The following is an 18,278-nucleotide window of genomic DNA, read 5'->3' as shown; positions in this document are numbered from 1 at the left end:
GTCTCAGCCATTAGAAGACATGATCTTCCAAAGCAAAAGAAACTTCTGTTCTTCCACATGGATATTTTAACTCCTGACACAATCACATGTTATAAGAGGACTGTCCAATTATTTTGTTATATATAACCCCACCCATGATACACACAGTGTATCTGCCTGCTAAGTAAATCCTCTAGATGAGGTAATATCTCTATTAAAACCCTGCTTGGACTTCTGTAGTACCTAGCCATTCCTGTTCAGATATTCAGGCCCTGAAGTACTTTTATGCATAGCCAGGAATAGATCTGAGCAACTTTACTGAATACTCCAGTAGCTCTAGATTTTTCAGGACTGAGACTTCAGAGTTAAGAAGTTAATACAAGAGCCAGGAACATGGCTCCCCTGCCTTGATTTAGCTTTTATCAGAAAAGCATCATTTCCTACTGGCATTTAACCAACATGTAATTTCAAAAGATTATTAGAAGCTGATCTGTTATCAATATAGTAATGTTTGATAACAAGATTGACATTTACAGAGATAAAGCCAGGATGCAGATAAGACTTTTGCACTTGCTTAACAGTTAGACAAGATGGAATTGGTGGGGAAAAGGTGTCTTGTTTTTGTCTCCCCTCCCCCATCATCTGTTCCTCTTATTATAATAGTTTAGTTGGTATGGCAACCATTCATACTTCAGCAGGCTTCTACAAAGGGTTAGTACAGACAAGCAATTCATGCTTTCTTCAGCAACATTTCAAAAAAAAGCAGTAAGAAGGATTATAGCAGAGTCCAAGGAAAGCAGTGAAGTTCTTCCTATTAAAAGAATTGCATAACAGTATATTTACCTACCTTCCACAGCCTCTAGATGCACTCACTCCCTCAATCCCTTCACTCTGCTTTGGGGGGAATAAATACTCTGTGGCTAATTCAGCTTGATAAGACAGCTGGAATCTCTAGGTTAATGTTCACAAACCTAATTGCCATTAACAGCTGTGGAACTTCTCATAGTTGGAACCAAAGCACTGGATTTAACCCCTAATTTACAGGTGACAAGATGCTATAAAGGTCCCTCCAGTTCTCATATAACTGCCACATCACAGTAGTTGTAAACAATGTTATATAATAAACCTTAAATTTTTGTTTACTGATTGCATGTTAGAACTTTTAAGGAACTTTCTATATTTTTCTATGATTGCCGTAGGTTGTATTTTAATGGGATGGGAGCTAGATGACATAAAGGGTAATTTTTCAGCTGTATTTATATTGCATTATTGTAAGCTTAAGGCTGAGTAAGGTGGAGAAGTATGTAACACCTTAGGATAATTACGGTTATTTCCTTAAAAGTGAACGTATTCACAGAGCTTTGGGTAAGCATAATGAGGCTCTAGTTCTAGAAGTTTTTTTTTTTTTCTAAACCTGAGAAAAAAATTCTTTACTGTGAGGGTGACAGAGCATTGGAACAGGTTGCCCAGAGAGGTAGTGGAATCTCCTTCGCTGGAGATATTCAAAACCCGTCTGGATGTGATCCTGAGAAATATGCTCTAGAGGTCCCTGCTTGAGCAGGGAGGTTGGACTAGATGATCTCCAGAGGTCCCTTCCAACCTCAACCATTCTGTGATTCCTCAAACCATAGAACTAATTATGTTGAGCTCAATGGGCCTACTAATATACTTGCAACACAGTACTGAAAGATACTACCTACCTGTGGCGGGTGCAAATGAAATCATATCTGTGTGAGGCTCAGTCAATGGTAGTCTGCTTTGGATACAAGGCTTCAGCTGCACGAAACTGGACTCTTGATTTAGAGGTCTGAAGAATAATAATGCTTGAAAATGAAGTTGCCTTCTGCCAGTTGACCTTAGTCAACAGTTTGGACTTAAACCCTGAGTAAAAGCTTTTAAAGCCAGGCGTTAGATACAGATATTTACACAGGTGAATCTTTAAGACTATTGCTTTTAACAGCAAGACTGAAGATTTAAACTAATCCTGTAATGACTCCAAAATCTGATTAAAGTACAGTTAAGTTGCATTGCTGTAGACAATGGCTCCATTAACTTCAGTTAGCACTGAATTAAATTGCTTGTTTTAGAACCAAGTGTCCATGTGGATCCATTTGAAGGAATCCTGTCTTTGTGCAGACTTTTAGGATTTAGACCTATATTTGTGGGAAATGCTATAATTTGGGATAGTATTTGAGGCCTGTCTAGAATATTTCAATGTTCCCATGGTCCATAGAACAAATTGTTCATTCAGTGTTCAAATTGTTTATTTGGCATGATTTTCAGACGTCCTGATTATTGGACACTTAATTATGCAACTTCAACATTAAATAATAACAGTTCAATATTTTATAAATTGGGATAGTATTAATATATTCTATATGAAAAGCTACTGCATGAAGACTTCCAGATACTAATATCTGAATACTTGCCATTGTATATCCTCTACCTATAGTTTAAAGTGTATCTTCTTTATGTCATTGTATTTTGCATCTCAAATAACCATATATAGTTTTAGTTCCCCTTTCAAAAAAGAACTTGTAAAGCTACAAAAGGTCCAAATAATGGCATCAGCAAAGATGAATAGCATAGAATGGCCTTCAAGAAAAAGACTGAGTAGATCTTCACATTTAAAAAACAGACAGACTCTTGATCGATCCAGAGATTTCTGGGACCTGAGAAGGTATATTATATGCCTAGCTGATAGGCTTATTTTTGTGCTCTTTCCTGTGATATGCCAATGGCAAATACTGGAGACAGGTTACTGGTCTAGACAGACCTTTTCTATGATGCAGCACAGCTGTTCTAGTTCCTTTTAAATAGTTTTACATTAAAATTGAGTGAAACTATAAGGAACCTGATTTTTTTTTGTATTTTCTTTTCTTTTTAAAATAGGTCTAAGAATACGATTATTCAATTTTTCTCTCAAGCTACTAAGCTGTTTCTTATACATAATTCGTGTGCTCCTGGATGATCCTACGCAAGGACATGCATGGTAATGTTTTATTTGTTATTTGTCCTCTCAAAATATGGCTTAACTTATATGAAATAAACGAACTATATAAATAGATGTTTGATATTCCACAAACAGGGATTTTAGTTTTATGTCTTACAGATGTTCTGAATGAATTACAAAGCTAGTCTTATATTTTGAATGGAAATCATAAAGTTGTGCAATGAAAAAGTAACAACAATTTCTTTTTACTTCACTATTAAAACCATCTTGGCTATTTGTTCAGATACTGTGCATCTGATATAGCTGTGCAAAAATGTGTATCTTTTGGTTGTATTACTACAAAACATTTCTGTGTGTCATATTTATATTTATATTTAAAAAATAAAATTATAAACATCTGGTTGCCAGTTTGTGCAGCAATAATTTTAGGAGCTGAACAGAACAGTGACTGGTAGATGAAAAGCAGGGAGAACTGAGCCATGGAAAAATGGTCAGATAAGTTGTTTTGGAAGTAATAATGAATGGTTTCCCAGAGAATATATCTACCACACCGCTACTCTAAGTTTTGTAGTTGTAAAGTGTATGACGAGCTATGTATAGTTAGTGTCCACACCAGCTGTAATGCCTCAAAGCTATTAAGGAGCATCAATCTTTCTCTTGGGCATGAAACAGACCTAGATGGCAACTTCCTTCTGCTGCCTCTAAAGAATATATCCACTGAGTCTTCCACTGAGTAGCAGTTTATCAAGCATCCTGTCAAAGAACATGTACACTGCTCAGCAGTATTTTTCAGGTGCCTAAATACATGGCCCTTGCAATGTAATTTGTAAGTGCCTTTGGAAGATGTTGTATCATATATGGTTCTGAATGATCAACGCCACAAATATTACAATTTTGCAGTTTTACTTAAAACCCCATATCCTGGAGACAAGCAGATGAATACATGAAACTGCTTTTTTGCTTTTTAACTGTTCTGTTCTTAAATTGGTGTCAGTAGATAATAGTTGCAAATAAAATGACCACACTCCAGTATTTCCTCTTCTAGACTCCCCAAGAGCTCTAGCTTACCTTTATCGTCCATTACACATATTACATTTCATTGCCTAGACTGAAAGTAAATGAAAGGGCTGCTGTTTGTGCCTTAACCCTGCAGCTTGCCAGTACCGTCCTGGTGGACACAGCTGCCTTTCACATCTGTGGGCTGAGCAGTATATATTTGCATTCCCTAAACAGTTTCAGTCAAAATGAGTTTGCCAAAACCTAGTTTTAATATGTTTGAATAGAATACAGCAATTGAATAGGGTCCTTGTTAGTGACACATTGCAAAGATCACAGTGACAGCCTGGGGCATGGATATATATTCTCAACAGTCCTGTGCAGTCCTCATCAGGTCCTGGTGATTGTTCTTGCCACTAGTATGTCCACTATTAAGCAATGTAGTTGATCATCCTCTCTCTGTTTTATTTTAGAATATATGCTGTCAGTGGGATGTTGTACATAGATTGTAGTGACTGGTATAAGTTGATTTTAACCTTCAGGAACACTTTCCACAAGATTCTTCAGGCTGCTACTTTTAATAGTTTGACTAGAAAAAAAAAATCAAAACAAATTGTCATGAAACAATATTACAATGCAGGGTTTTAAACCTGGTATTATTTGCCATTCCTCAGTGAGGAGCACACAAATTCAGGATTGGAAAAGATATGTAATGTGAAACCGGGGAGATGTTTAAGACATTGAGAAGTGTGCATAGGGAGCAATACTTTGTAATATTGTGTAACAGTACAAAACAGCTGTATTAATTCACATTCAGTTTATTATAAATAGAGCTGCTTCAAAAAAATCTCAAATCGAAAAACTGAAATGGATCTATATTTAAAAAAATGTGGCTACTAAAACATCACCAAGGGATTTTGTACAAATTGAAACAATGATCTTGTTATTCTGTTTGTGAATAAACGATCCATTTGGTGTCAAAGCTTCCAGCACAATTGCATAGCAGAAAGTTAAATTGGACTTCATGGATTTAATTTAAAGTAATGCAATTTTCTAGTGGAAAAGAAACATATAGTTCAGATGTTTTTGCAGCTAGTGATGGTTTCTGGCATGAAGAAGCTGCTGATATTGTTTTGTAATAAGAACTCTTAATAAAGAAGTTAGCCTAAATGAGCGTATTATAAGGCAAATTTATGTCCGGACAGGTACAGCATATTAAAAAGTCAGAAGCATAAAAGATGTAAGCACTTCTATTGCTGGCAGGTGTACTTTGATACTTTTGTATTCACATGTAAAGATTTTTCTGCATCTTGCAGACTGCTTAATTCCCCAGGCCTTTCCTGAAGTATTTGTTCTTGGAAACTAAATTTTTAATAATTAACCAGCCAGAGCGTGTAGTTATCTTTTCTCTATGTTTTATTCTATTATGTTGTGTTTTAGTGTTTTAGTACATTTAACGGACTAGTTAGTTTGTTCTCTGTATAACATTTGTCTGCCTGAGAAATTTCAAATAAATCACATCTGCATCTGCATGTGCCCAAAGATCCCAATTTTAACAGCTGTGCCAGAGAAACAAATCCCATGCCCAAATGGTACCCCATTAATGTCAGTGGCTTTGTCCATATAGATCCTCAGGGCTTGAGAACTAAGCTACTTCTGTAATGCATTCTTACGAATGCTGTGTTACAAGAAGATCCTCTCTAGACACTGTCACAGCGTAATAAAAGAAAATACTCCATGTGCTCATAGAGTAGCCACAGAAAATGTTATCACCCAGTTGTTTCTAAAGTGACAATTCTGGGAGGAATATTTTTCATCACAGACTCACCTCCATGAATTTATTGCCTATCTTTCAGAAATGCCATGCAAGTTAGTATCTTTCATTTACTCCTCAGGTACCGCAGGAGTATAGGTGAGTTTAAGACATAAAGCATCCTTATTAGTGGATACCATTTAGGATCTATCCCACTCTCGTAGTTGGTAAAAATACAGCTATTATTAATCTGTGGTCCAGAAATTCCTTTCTCCTGATCTTGCTTGCCAGGTACAAACAATGATATTTTCCATCATTTACATAAATGTATTCCCACCTCCTTATATGACCATTTAAAGGGAGGATTAGTAGCAGCAATTCAAGGCAAGATCATATCACATGTACATAGCAGCTATTTTTTTAAATAGATGCCAACAGTTTCTCACTTGAATTACTAAGGCTGCATGAATCCCTAACCCTCCTCACATGAGGATATGTAAACTGTAGTTTGGTGCAAGCTTTCCTGTTGAGAGTATAGCAATTATAGGTATATGTGCTCTTTCTATCCCAACCTGTCTGTGTGATAGGATTTCTAGTATCTCTGTATCTCTAATATTTGTTATATACTTGGTTCAGCTTCAAAATATATTTTAAGTTATTTTGTTTTTAAATCAGATCTTGTTTGTAAAGAAATCTTTTAAAAACGTAACCTGAAATGCTTTGTAGTTCTTTATCTAAACACATACAGAACTAGTTTCTTAAAATTATTTTTTTGACTGTCTATATCCATTGACTAATATTTCAAAATATTGAATGTATAAAGTATTTTATAGAACAGTTTTAATCATCCAATTAATGTCCCTTCCCCACTCCATATTCTTCTATGATGGTGTTCCCATATCCATTCGCTAATGGAAATGGTCTTTGCATGGATATATTGGCAACCATCAGTAAGGAATTGAGCCGGGGTTGTTCCAGTCAAAACTACACACCTGGAATGATTGATTGGTGAGTTCCTAATTTAAAAAAGGCAAACCAAAAATCCACTTAGTGGTGGGAAGGGAGGGAAACTGGAAGACAAATCCTCTTCCAACAGGAATGTGACATTTGCAGACTCCATAGTTGTCAAGCAAATACTTGCAAATCCTACCACAAATAATTATTCCTCTGCAACTCTAGAATCAAAACCTCAAATTGAGAGTTTTTGCTTTCTTTCTAGAATCATGTGAAATGAACTAGCAGCCGATGAAGCCAATAAAATACTTTGGCATCACTGGGCATTAGATTACTCCCAAGGAAACTCATTAATTGGCTCTGGATTAGAAAGACAAACAGAATGTCAATACTAAGTAGATAACTACTGATTTTAAAATTTTATTACTGAGAACTGTTTTAAAAAATAAGGCTGCTCTAAATTCCATTGACATGTACAAAAGTTTTGCCCTTGGCTTTGGTCAGGACATTAACCAGATTTTGATTAATGTCACATTTATTTTCTCATTATAATGAACAGGTCTCCTATTATTTGGGTGAATCGAAGTTTGCCTTTATGGGGATTACAGGTAATGTATAAATGGGCAATTTTAACCCTTTCCATTTAGTAACCCTAGGCAATATAGATTTCTAGCATTTTAGAAATGTTAAAGGATAAATGGAAAAGGTGATATTAACAAAGAAATCTACTTGATGACTGAGTACAAAGAAAGCATAAACTAAACAAGATGTACTGACGTGGGCGTACCAATTTCAATTTATATGAGGCTAAATGCTTTATAAATATATTCATAAAGTATTGAAGATTATAATAGAATATTGTAGAATTAGGATAGCATTTTCTTTTAGTAGGGTTGTTGGGTTTACCCAATACTGCTGGGTTTAGTAGCCAGTATTTCCTATAACGGTTAGTTTAAATTTCGTAATTCCCTAAGATTAGCCTTTGTAATATGTTCCTGGGCTTTCACATTAAATCCACTAGAAAATTAAAATTACTTCATAATATAGAAGCCTGCATGTTTAGTGGAGTATATTACATAAAATGCTTTATCGGTCTCTGAATGCTTTTGAAGTATGTGGTTCAGTTTTCAATGTTGTGGAGCCTGCTCATCTAAGAGACCCTCTTTTTACTCATGGACAGTGCTGCAGTCAAGTGATGTTACTGCCCAGTGCAGAAATTCATTCATAATGGTCCTTTATTTCACTAAGGGATGAAAGATTACTTTTGGGATTATTGTGTTGGGAACTGGGGGAGGCGGAGACTGGTTTCATAACTGTTCCATAGCCTGGTCCATAGTAGTCTACCTTTGTTAACCTCAAAGGAATGTTTCAAGATTCATGTTTTTAATGGGCTTCTGAAAAAAAAGAAACTTCCCAAAGGATGTAGCATAAAGAGAAGGAAATTTACATACCGAAGCTGTATTATTATATTTTAGTAATTTTATTTCCTGGAGTACTGTTTTTTTGTTGTTTTATTTTCCTTTAAAAAACAGGCAGAACTACCTTGCTGCTGCTTTTGGAAATCCAGCTAGCCAGCTGACTGAGAATAATAGGACTTTCAAGTGCTCAGTGTCTCTTAAAATTGATCTAACGGTTATTAAAATTACATGATGAATGGTAGATATATAAAATACTGTTTTACATTAAGTACTCAATTTCTCCAGTACTTTAAAACCATTTGTGGGAATTCTCCCAGGAATTCTCCCTGTATTTTTCTATTAAGAATTCCTTAAGCTTCTAGAATAATTATAACATTATATTCTTGCACTGTGCTTAATGTATTGCCATTGTGGTGATTTCTACTTCTATGAAATATACTATTTTACTAATGAAATGCTCCCTTGATGAAAATACCTTTCAAATCCTCAGTTAAAATATGCATGGTTTGAATAAATAAAGTTTGACCTAGCCATCCAGATTACTGTATCCAATTTATTTTTAAAATACCAAGAGACTTAATAGCTTATGGTTACAGTCTTACATTAAAGCCTGTGCTTTATTCAGACAAATAAGAGTTTTTAGTCTTGGAGCTAAATGTTATTGGCTGAGATGGTTTCAGAGGATGCATGGAAAAGCTGTTTTTTTAATTATCTTTAACTTTTCAGTGTAATTGTTTATGTCATGTATTTTTTAGAGGCCAGTATTAACATACATATTATATCTCTTCACTGAAGGTTTCAGTGGCTTTAATAAGTCTGTTTGAAACAATGCTGCTGAGTTATCTAAGCTACAAGGTAAGCACTTTTAGTTGCCTGACTCACATCTTCACTATATCTAAAGCTATAAGGTGAGCCCAAGTCTTCTCTGGGCTGCTGTTCCTGTTTTCGAATTAGTACAATGCCTCCAAACATACATCTTCTCAGAGGCAGCACCTAACAAGAGAGAGATACTAAGAAAGTATCAGTTTTCTGAAATGCTCCTTAATAATACGAATACACATTCTAAGAGTAGGCCACAGAGAACTGTAGCAAAAATAGAGCACTTCCAATGAAATTCGTATAAAATAAAACACAAAAAATAAGGCATAATTTACCACAAAAAGTAACTGAAATAAATGTTTTGGTGCGTGAAAATTCAGGGGCCTACATTTGGGTCCACACTGGTGTACAAGCAGGAAGTTGAGAAAAACACATATCTAGAGGATGGCATATTGTCACAGGCAGCCCTGTTCTTGTTTCCCAAATTTATGAGAAAATGGTAAATAAATATCTAGAGAGTGGAAGCCAGAAATGCAGTTTCTGTTTTTCCGTTGTTTCCTGGCACATTGTCATTTGAAAACATTTTCTCAAAACTGACGTTTGGTTTTGGATACTGATTTTTCAAGTCCAGTTTTAAATTTATGTCTATGGAGTTATTATGCAATGGACACATAATTGTCATTGGTGTCAAAGCTATGGTTACTCAGTATCTATAACTCAAATTTCAGGCCTCTAAAACGACACCAAAAAACTAGGCTAAAACAGCCTTTTCTCCTGTATGAGTACCTGCTGAAATCCATCTCTGGTGGTACGGGAAGATCTTTGCAAAATGTCTTGAAATCTTCCAATAACAGTATGTGAATGCAATACATTTCTGTATTTTCTTTTTCCTTAAAAAGTTGTATTTTTGTAATATTTTTATTGGATTTTCTTCAGATAATGCATTCATTTTGTTAAGTCTAGTGAGTTTTGGGCAGCCTGCATTCTGAAAATCTTCAGAAGAAAAAGTAACCTTATTTATCCAAGTAAATATGAAAAGAGTGGGTTTCCAAAGCAGACCATAAACTATTAAAAAAAAATTGGAATTACTTACATTCAGTAGTTATGAGAGCGACCGTTAAAGTTACAGAATTGTACTTTCCATTGTGCTTATCAGCATTTTATCTCTATCCAATGTGCTTGCAGCTTGCACAAATTTCAGTGGGTGTGCAAGATGAAAGTAATAGCAGCAAGTAATTCATCCCTTGATTAGTTAATGAACAATGGGTGCAAAGCTCTACTATCCTGATTTGCTGTACATATTTTTCACATAAGAAAATGACTACTGATGCTGTGGGACAAGGAAGTTCCATAACATGTAATCAAAGTTGAGCACTCTTGGAAATTATTTTTACATATAAGATAATATTCTGACATGACTGGCTAGTTAATTTTCATACAAGTAATAAAAATGATATAATTATCAGCTTCCTTGACATCGGAGATGTTACTAATTCTTCTGGTCTTATGTCCATAGGCTAGGAAATATCATCCTGACTATTAGTTGTAGTATTCCTGCGTTTCAGACCGACACAAGGAGAAAAAAATTGCCTCTACACTACCTTTGCATCTTACAAATTCAGGATCAAAACAGAAGCCAAACTGTTGAAGCAATTTTAGGATAGCTGTAATTTCTACTCTTCTCAAGGGAATAAGAATAATGTAAAGAAGAATAATAGTATTGAAATGCATTTTGGCAATCCACCTGATGCAAACACATCTCTCCCTCTGGTCCTGGCCCCATACTTAGAATCTGGAAACAATATCAACACAGAGCCATTACCCCAGTTTTACACCAGTCTTGGGAAGCCAAAAGGGCTAGTTATTTCACCCACTGTAAGGTCTTTCTTTCTGCACAGCCAGGGTGACCAAAGGAGTCTTGTTATAAATTTGAGACAGACTGCTTATTTCATGCCAACACTTCCAAAGCTTTTACAATTTTGACACAGGTGAGAGGACAAGCAGGAAGAAAACAAAAAGAAAAGATCATTGTGTTTATCACACAAATTGCAAGGATTTTACAGACAACCTCACGGGAAAATAAAATAAGCCATTTGAGAGAATACTCCAAGGAATTTACCTTTCTGATACTTGGCTGATGAGACATAAGAAATGATCTAACATGCAGAACAATGAGGAGATAATAGTGCATCATGCTATTAGGATATATTTAAATTAATTTGCATGTTTTGTTGCTTTTATATGGTGAGGGATGCAAGAACATAGTACTGTATTAAACAGCCGATCACTTGGATCCAAGAACTAATGTTTTACGAACTGTGTTCCAGATCGTAACACATGACATGAGGGTTTACACATGGCCAAAATCCTGGAAAAGACTATGTTCTGCATCAGAAATTTTCATTGCAAAAACTGTTGTCACAGACATTTGGCAATCCTACTGTGTCACCGGTGCACAGGCACTCTTATCTACTTCGATGACTCCATATGTTCGCACTGCAAGAGGCAGTTTTGCAGAAGTCATGATGTGCTTGTGTGTGGGGGCCAGAATGTTACAGCTGCAAGCATCACTAGATCACTGAAGCACGTCAGCACCATGCATTTTGCCTGCACAGATTAATAATGTGGGGCTTTTTCCATTCAGGGAGATGCTTTTATTCTACTAACAGAAAGATTGGATTTTGGCAACTGAAGTTGAATTTGTATATGAACATACAGAAACCTGCAGCATCAAAAGGCAAGCCTATCAATAAATTTTATAGTGTGGATTATGCCAAAAGAATTGGTTTGTGTTCCTTGATCCTGGCTCTGTTTTCTCTTTAGAGAGGAACACTACAAATACAATGAAACGTGAAACAATGAACATTCTTTTCCAGAACTCAGAAAAGAAGGCTCATACAGTAAAAATAAGGAAATTAGGAAAAAGACAGAATGGGTCAGTTGTTAGTAAATTAAAAATTTGAAAGTCAATTTTTCTTTTGATTTTATTATTTCTACCAATAAAACCTCAGTCTATAGTCTTATAATTTCATTTCTGTTTACAGGGCTTCTGGCATACAAAATATTTGAGATTACTGAAGTATGTCTAACTTGTGCCAATTACAATTAAGTGGGAGACATTAACTCCTGCCCAATAGCTACAACGGCTTCCAGATGTGAAAAGGAAAAAATAGAAGGATTTTATACACAATGTGGCTTCTGTTTAATTTCAGGGGCTATATCAGATGGATATTTTAACAAGAAGGATTAATTTATCATTGTAACTGAAATTTTGCTACTGTACTGCGAATTCTTACAATATTATCATGATATATGCTGCACTGTTATTGCATAACCTATGATGGATTCATGATATACAGAATTAGTAAAGCTAGAAGTCATTGAATTTTAAATATATTTTTTTTTAATGAATGGATTTTCATCTTAACATCTAACCGTTCACAGTCACAGCTCAGCTGTGGAAGAAAAGCAGTATTATCTCCATTCTGTAACTAGTGGTAAACAGGTTAAGAGATCCCTCCCGCTTTCATTAACATATGTTGGAAGACCCTTCATTTCAAGATAAGGTTCCAAAGAGCATGTACTCAAGTGTGTGTGGCAGAATTAAACTTTTAGTCCTAGTTCAAATATTAAACACTAGACTGTCTTCCTTCCTTTTCTCTCAAACTAGTTGTGAGGCAGAAGATTAAAAGTAAAAGAAGATAAATACACTTGAAAGGAAGGAAAGACTCTCCGTAGAGTGCTGCTATCTTTCCCTAACTTAACTTAATTCCTCCCCTTAATACAAACTTCTTAATTAGTTAATTTCTTAACACTAACATGAAAATTAATACAGAGTAACACCTAAACCTCTGGGACTGAGTGACATGCACACGCTAATGAAACACGATCAAGAGAAAACAAGCTAGTATCTTTTCCTTGGAAGACAAAACATATCTACTTTCCTCTTGGCTTTATATTTTGCCATGAAGTCCAATCAGAAGGCTGTACAGAGAGTGGCTCATCATTCTTAGGAAACGTTAATTTGGACTCTGTGGCAGTCACCCATGCAAAGGGATAATCAAAAGAGTTGATCTAGGTAGTAAAGTCTTCCAAGCAGGGCATGTCCTTTGGTGATATGACTGTGCAACTCTGACACTGTAGTGAGGCTTTATCTCTAATTTCTAGACAATCGTAGATAACAAGCATTAAGGTAAGAAAAACTTTGGCACCATCAAAAGCTAGAGCATTGTGATGCAAGATTTTAGAGATTTAAAGGCTTCTAAGAAAAAGGACTAGAAAGAGTGGTAGATAGAAGAATTCATCATCAGGTTAGACCACTGCTTGTATGAAGAATCACTGAAAAACTGGTATTGCTAAGAAAATAAATTCCTTAAGACAGGAGCTTCATCTCCTTATCTATCCACAAGTGAACGTTTAAAAATAGAAGTCAACTAATCTTGGAAGAATGAAAAAGCAAAATGAGAAGATGGCTGTGTATGATTTCAAGCTGCCTAAAAATGCAATAGGAGCAAAAAGGAATATATTATTCTTTTGAAAATTTTGAAAAATTAATTTAATATTCTTCATTAGCTGAGAGAATGAGCTGACTAGTTAATGCAATTAGAAATCTTCATTTGAGCTGTCTTGCTCAATAGGTCATAGCAAGAAAATATACGGTAATATGGAAACAGAGAACTGCTCTGGTAGAAATACAGATTTAAAAATACGTATTTTTGCCTATGAGGTACATTATGAGAAGTAGAAAACAAAATTAGTCTGCAGTGGCCTAGCTACTCACCGTTTGACATATATTTTTAAATCAGTGACAAATCCTCCTCCTGAAATTCAGATACTGGGAGAGACTTCACATGTGGCTTTGGAATATTATGTATATTTCTCACTTAAGCCTACTGTGACTTTCTTTTTTTCCTTTTCTTTGAAGGGAAATATCTGGGAACAAATTCTGAGAATACCTTTCCTCCTGGAAATAATTAATGCTGTCCCTTTCATCATCACGGTAAACATATTTGAATTAATACACTCATGTACACTGCACTTCTATAGCTGCACAAATTAATACTCTAATTTTTATTGAAGTAAATGGGAGTCTTGTGTGGATGCTGGATTTGTGCCTGTGGGAACAGAATTAGCCAACAAAAAGAAAGTAATTTGCTACTTGAATAAAGTATTAATACAGATCTGTTTCTCTTTCCTAGCAAAAAAGGGACAAATAAAACCCCCTCTCTCAAGTTACAGCAAAATAAATAAAATAAACTGGCTAGATACAAAAATTTAGGAATCTCTGGTGTCTGCACTGTAAACTGACTGTCTTTATTTTATCACATTATCTTTACAGTTCATCACATAGGAAGAAAAAATTTAATTCAAAGTCCTATCTGACACTAGAAACAAATTAACAATACATATCTTTCCTGAGTGCTTCATTGTCTCTAGTTTCTTGAATAAAAAAGCTTTTAATATGTATGTGTTGATTTTTCCTTCAGATTTTCTGGCCCGTTCTAAGAAACCTATTTATTCCTGTATTTTTAAACTGCTGGCTGGCAAAGCATGCTTTGGAGAACATGATTGTAAGTATGACAAAAAATAATAAGTATTTTAGAGTTTCTATTTTTTTCTTAGCATATTGTTGTTTAGCGGGATCTTGGCAGTGCAGTCCCCTGTCCAACTTTGTTAGGAAACTAATGAGATTTGTAATTAGGTTATAGAAATGGTCAAGCTTTGCTAAAACTGCTTTCTGCATCAAAATTAGAAACAATTAAGACATCAACTGAAATCTTGAATTAATATAAACTGTTATTTTGCCAACAAGTCAGGATGGCTGGTTCTTTTCTCCTCCATTCATACACAGTTAGAGGGAACTGAACTGCTATGCCCCAACTGGTCCCTGCAGCCCACATAATTTGTAAGCTAGACAGACAGCAGAGGACAAACCTTAAGGCAGCTTGCAGAGTTATCAGAATTATGGCAGGATGAACGAAGAACCTGTTAAATAATCACTGAATCACACCTGGCTCCTTTGTACCCTTTTGTGTGATCAGCAAATTCTCAGTGCATTTGAATGACTGCATTTTTTGAGGGCATTATATAATTCCTCTATAGAATTAGCTCATGCTTTATTAATTCAAAGACAAAAATAACACCTATTTTCCATTAATATAGAACGATCTTCACAGAGCCATTCAACGCACACAGTCTGCAATGTTTAACCAAGTCCTCATTTTAATATCCACCTTATTATGTCTTATCTTCACTTGGTAAGTGACCAAATCCCCTTTGTTTTCATTGTATATATTGCCTTTTCTCACTTTACTACATGGTGATAAAAGAGGTATAGTAGAAATCATGTGTTTAAATAAAAAAGAGTATACATTTGCAATAAAAGTGCTAATTAGCAGCTGATACTACTGGAGTCTTGATACATTGGGGCTGGAAACAGTATGTGCATGCATTGGAGAAGGAATCACTCTAAGGAAGGAAATACAGACTATAAAAAACCACAAAGCTGGGGAGGGGATTTACACGTACACTGAGAACGCACTCAAATATGTAGAGTCTCAACAGAAGTACCTAGGCTCTCCTAATCTTCATATAACTGATGGGAAAGACAGAGAAAAATCCACAAGATCCCAGCCTTATCACTCTGGTGACACAGTCCTGCCCCCATAAGAAATACAGGGGTCAGCTGATAATAATATAGTTTATAGAAAGTAGTAGGTAATAATCTAGATTCCAGAAATTAGTAGATGGTAGATTCAAACAACCAAAGTGTGTTCATCTGACGAACATTTTGCTACAAGATGTTGAAATCTTTTAAGTTGGAGAAGCATGGAGAAAAATCTGTTGATGGTATTAAATATAAAAATAATACCTTTGGTTCATGAAATTCATGAGCTGTAGAGATTATTGGAGGCTGGAAAAACATTCACAGGAAATATTGCTTGATTGCCAAATTTTTATATTTTTCCTAAGCATCTGCTCTTGATCAGGGTTGGAGAAGGATAAATTGCACTAGATAGGCCTTTGGTCTCACCCAATATAGTCATTCTTATATTCTTATAAAACTGTAGGGGTGGTAATGCGGCCTGGCAGCTCACTTAACATACGGAATTTTTCTGACAGCAGTAGTGCCTGAGAACTGAGTGAGTGTCACGTGTAGAAAAAAATGTAGGAAGAATGTGCATGCTACAAGATGGTGTGCAAGATGATGATTCTGTGTGGAAAGGCTAAATAATCTTTATTTATTTTGCCACACCGGGTGCCTGTGGGTCAGTGCACTGATAAAGTTTGGTCTGTCATTTTGGAGACAGTGATTTGATTGTCTCTTAGTTTATTTCTCTAGCTCATTCTTCTGATAGCCACTGTTATGTGCAGCGAACCGTTTTTGGTAATAACAGTGTAAAATAGCACATGGCCTCTTCAGTTCTGTCCATCTTTATTCAAGAAGAGTCTGTTCTAGCCAGTGGCTAAAATAACGGTCCCAATTTTACCCTTTGTCTTAGGGCCACGCAATTGCATAATGACAAATGCTGCCGGTTCTAAACAAACACAATTCGTCCTGAGATTAAATTTCCTGTTGACTCTCATGGCAAGAGGAAATTTTGTATAAATAAGGGCTACAATACTTGACCTAGCATAAAATGCTATCACTGTAGCACTTGGACATTTTGAATGGGCTCCAATTTTTTTTAATTATTATTTTTACAATGCAAAGCGCTCTTGAGTAAAATACGCTTTCATCTTTGTTATTGGCCTACTTCAGTATTCTACTTAACGGCTAAACAAAATGTGTAACTAGTTCTTGGTGAAACAAGCTAGAAACAAGAATTTTTCCTAAGAACTAACTGTGACCATCCCTGATTGATAAGGTATAGAAGCTGCAACTAGAATGGAACATCATGTTCACTACCAGGCATTTTGATAACTGACAGTAAAACATGTACAAAATGGCAAGCAGACCTCCAGTAATTATGTCTGGTCTCAACAGTTGCAGATACCAGCTCATTATAGATCATTATATACTGACCTAGTATTGACCTTGCTAGACTGCAAAATAAGCTAAATACAATGAAAATACCCAGTAATGCAGTAACTAAGGAAATGAAGCACTTTTGGAATGACTAAGAATAGTTGTTGAAGCATCTGCAGTTTGCCTAATACTGGAGTTCTGTTCAGGCAATTGTTACTATTGTTTATTTGAACGGCTATAATGGGATTTTTACACTTTTTCACTCATCTTTGTGTAATTTTACATTATACAGTATATGTTTAAAATATCATAAAGATATTATATTAACAGACAGCCTAAATCGCTTAGTTCAGTATCTTCAATTATGTTACATCCTTGGTGAATTTGAGACAGTGCTTCATTTTAGGAGACATTATTTAGAGTTGAAATGAGTAAGGAATGTTTCTTTAGGCTGAAGCGTGAGCACAGTCCCTTTCTGCAACCCGTCCACTTGAGGATGGCTTTCATCAGGCTGTTCTTTCATAGTTTCTACAGCAGCAAGCAATAACAGAGTGACTATTACTCCCCAAACATGTATGGGAGCCAGCACTGGACATGTCTGTACTGTGTAAGAGAACACAACGCAAAGAACTTCTTGAGCTACCACCAGTCTGTTTTCATAACTACAGTTCAGTGACATTGAGAGATACTACCTTTGTCCAAGAAAGTAGCATAGCTGCAATAATGCAAAGGTAATAAGGCTACCTTAGCAGCTTGAATACAGTGCTTACAGTCCCCCAGAGCAATTTCACTCAGCAGTTGGGCACTTTCCCCTTAGAGACCTTCCGTGCCATAGGGACATGCTCATGGTGCCATTTTGGTGGCACAGATAACTGCTCTGCCAGTGCCTCTCTGTCCCCATTTAAAAGTCAGTGAGGTAGTGACTTGCAGGCAGAGTCTGGATTACATTGTAACACTACTGCCCTTCTTAGCTGCTGGCTGACAGGCCTGCAGTTACCATCTGCCTCTATGGCTTCTCAGCACTTCTGAAAGTCTGCATAACTTTACAATACAGAGTTCTGTTCAAAATCATGCTTCATTAGCAGGCACATAGCTTCTTGTGAGGGTTATGCCATTTTACAAGAAGTCCAAGCCAGAATGAGGGCCTGAAAAGGCTGCCTTTTTTACTTCCATTTTGTAACTGCTCAGTTAAACTAGAGCATTGAGAAAATGCAGCAAAAGTGCTAACAGCTTCAAGTGAGACCTGAAAGGTTTTATAAGTTGTGTGTTGGTCCTTTTTATGAGAAAGCTGAACACAAATTTATGCTGAAACCTAACTATTTTCCAATGATTAGTTCATATCTAACAGATATGCTCCTTAATCCATTTTTCATAGTCCTGTATATATTTTAACATATTTAAAACTAGGCTTTTGCTGGGTGCCTGAGGTGGGAAAGA

General features: G+C 35.8%; 1 protein-coding gene across 3 annotated transcripts in view; it reads left to right on the top strand.

Annotated features, from left to right (window-relative positions):
* The window catches only part of KCNT2 (potassium sodium-activated channel subfamily T member 2), a 158,351-nt gene that overhangs the window by 36,867 nt on the left and 103,206 nt on the right, over nucleotides 1-18,278 (top strand). For 2 of the 3 annotated variants that reach the window (XM_068952241.1, XM_068952240.1), the window contains exons 3-9: nucleotides 2,872-2,971; nucleotides 6,633-6,689; nucleotides 7,195-7,243; nucleotides 8,849-8,908; nucleotides 13,797-13,871; nucleotides 14,359-14,442; nucleotides 15,035-15,129. In XM_068952241.1, the coding sequence (XP_068808342.1) occupies nucleotides 2,872-2,971; nucleotides 6,633-6,689; nucleotides 7,195-7,243; nucleotides 8,849-8,908; nucleotides 13,797-13,871; nucleotides 14,359-14,442; nucleotides 15,035-15,129 (520 nt within the window). Of the gene's footprint in view, nucleotides 1-2,871; nucleotides 2,972-6,632; nucleotides 6,690-7,194; nucleotides 7,244-8,848; nucleotides 8,909-13,796; nucleotides 13,872-14,358; nucleotides 14,443-15,034; nucleotides 15,130-18,278 lie in introns of those variants that run through there. The other variant, XM_009669752.2, reaches the window with a different exon arrangement.

Source organism: Struthio camelus, chromosome 8 (assembly GCF_040807025.1).
Source record: "Struthio camelus isolate bStrCam1 chromosome 8, bStrCam1.hap1, whole genome shotgun sequence".
In the NCBI taxonomy this organism is placed as follows: Eukaryota; Metazoa; Chordata; class Aves; order Struthioniformes; family Struthionidae; genus Struthio; species Struthio camelus.
This window is presented reverse-complemented; position numbering and strand designations above follow the sequence as displayed.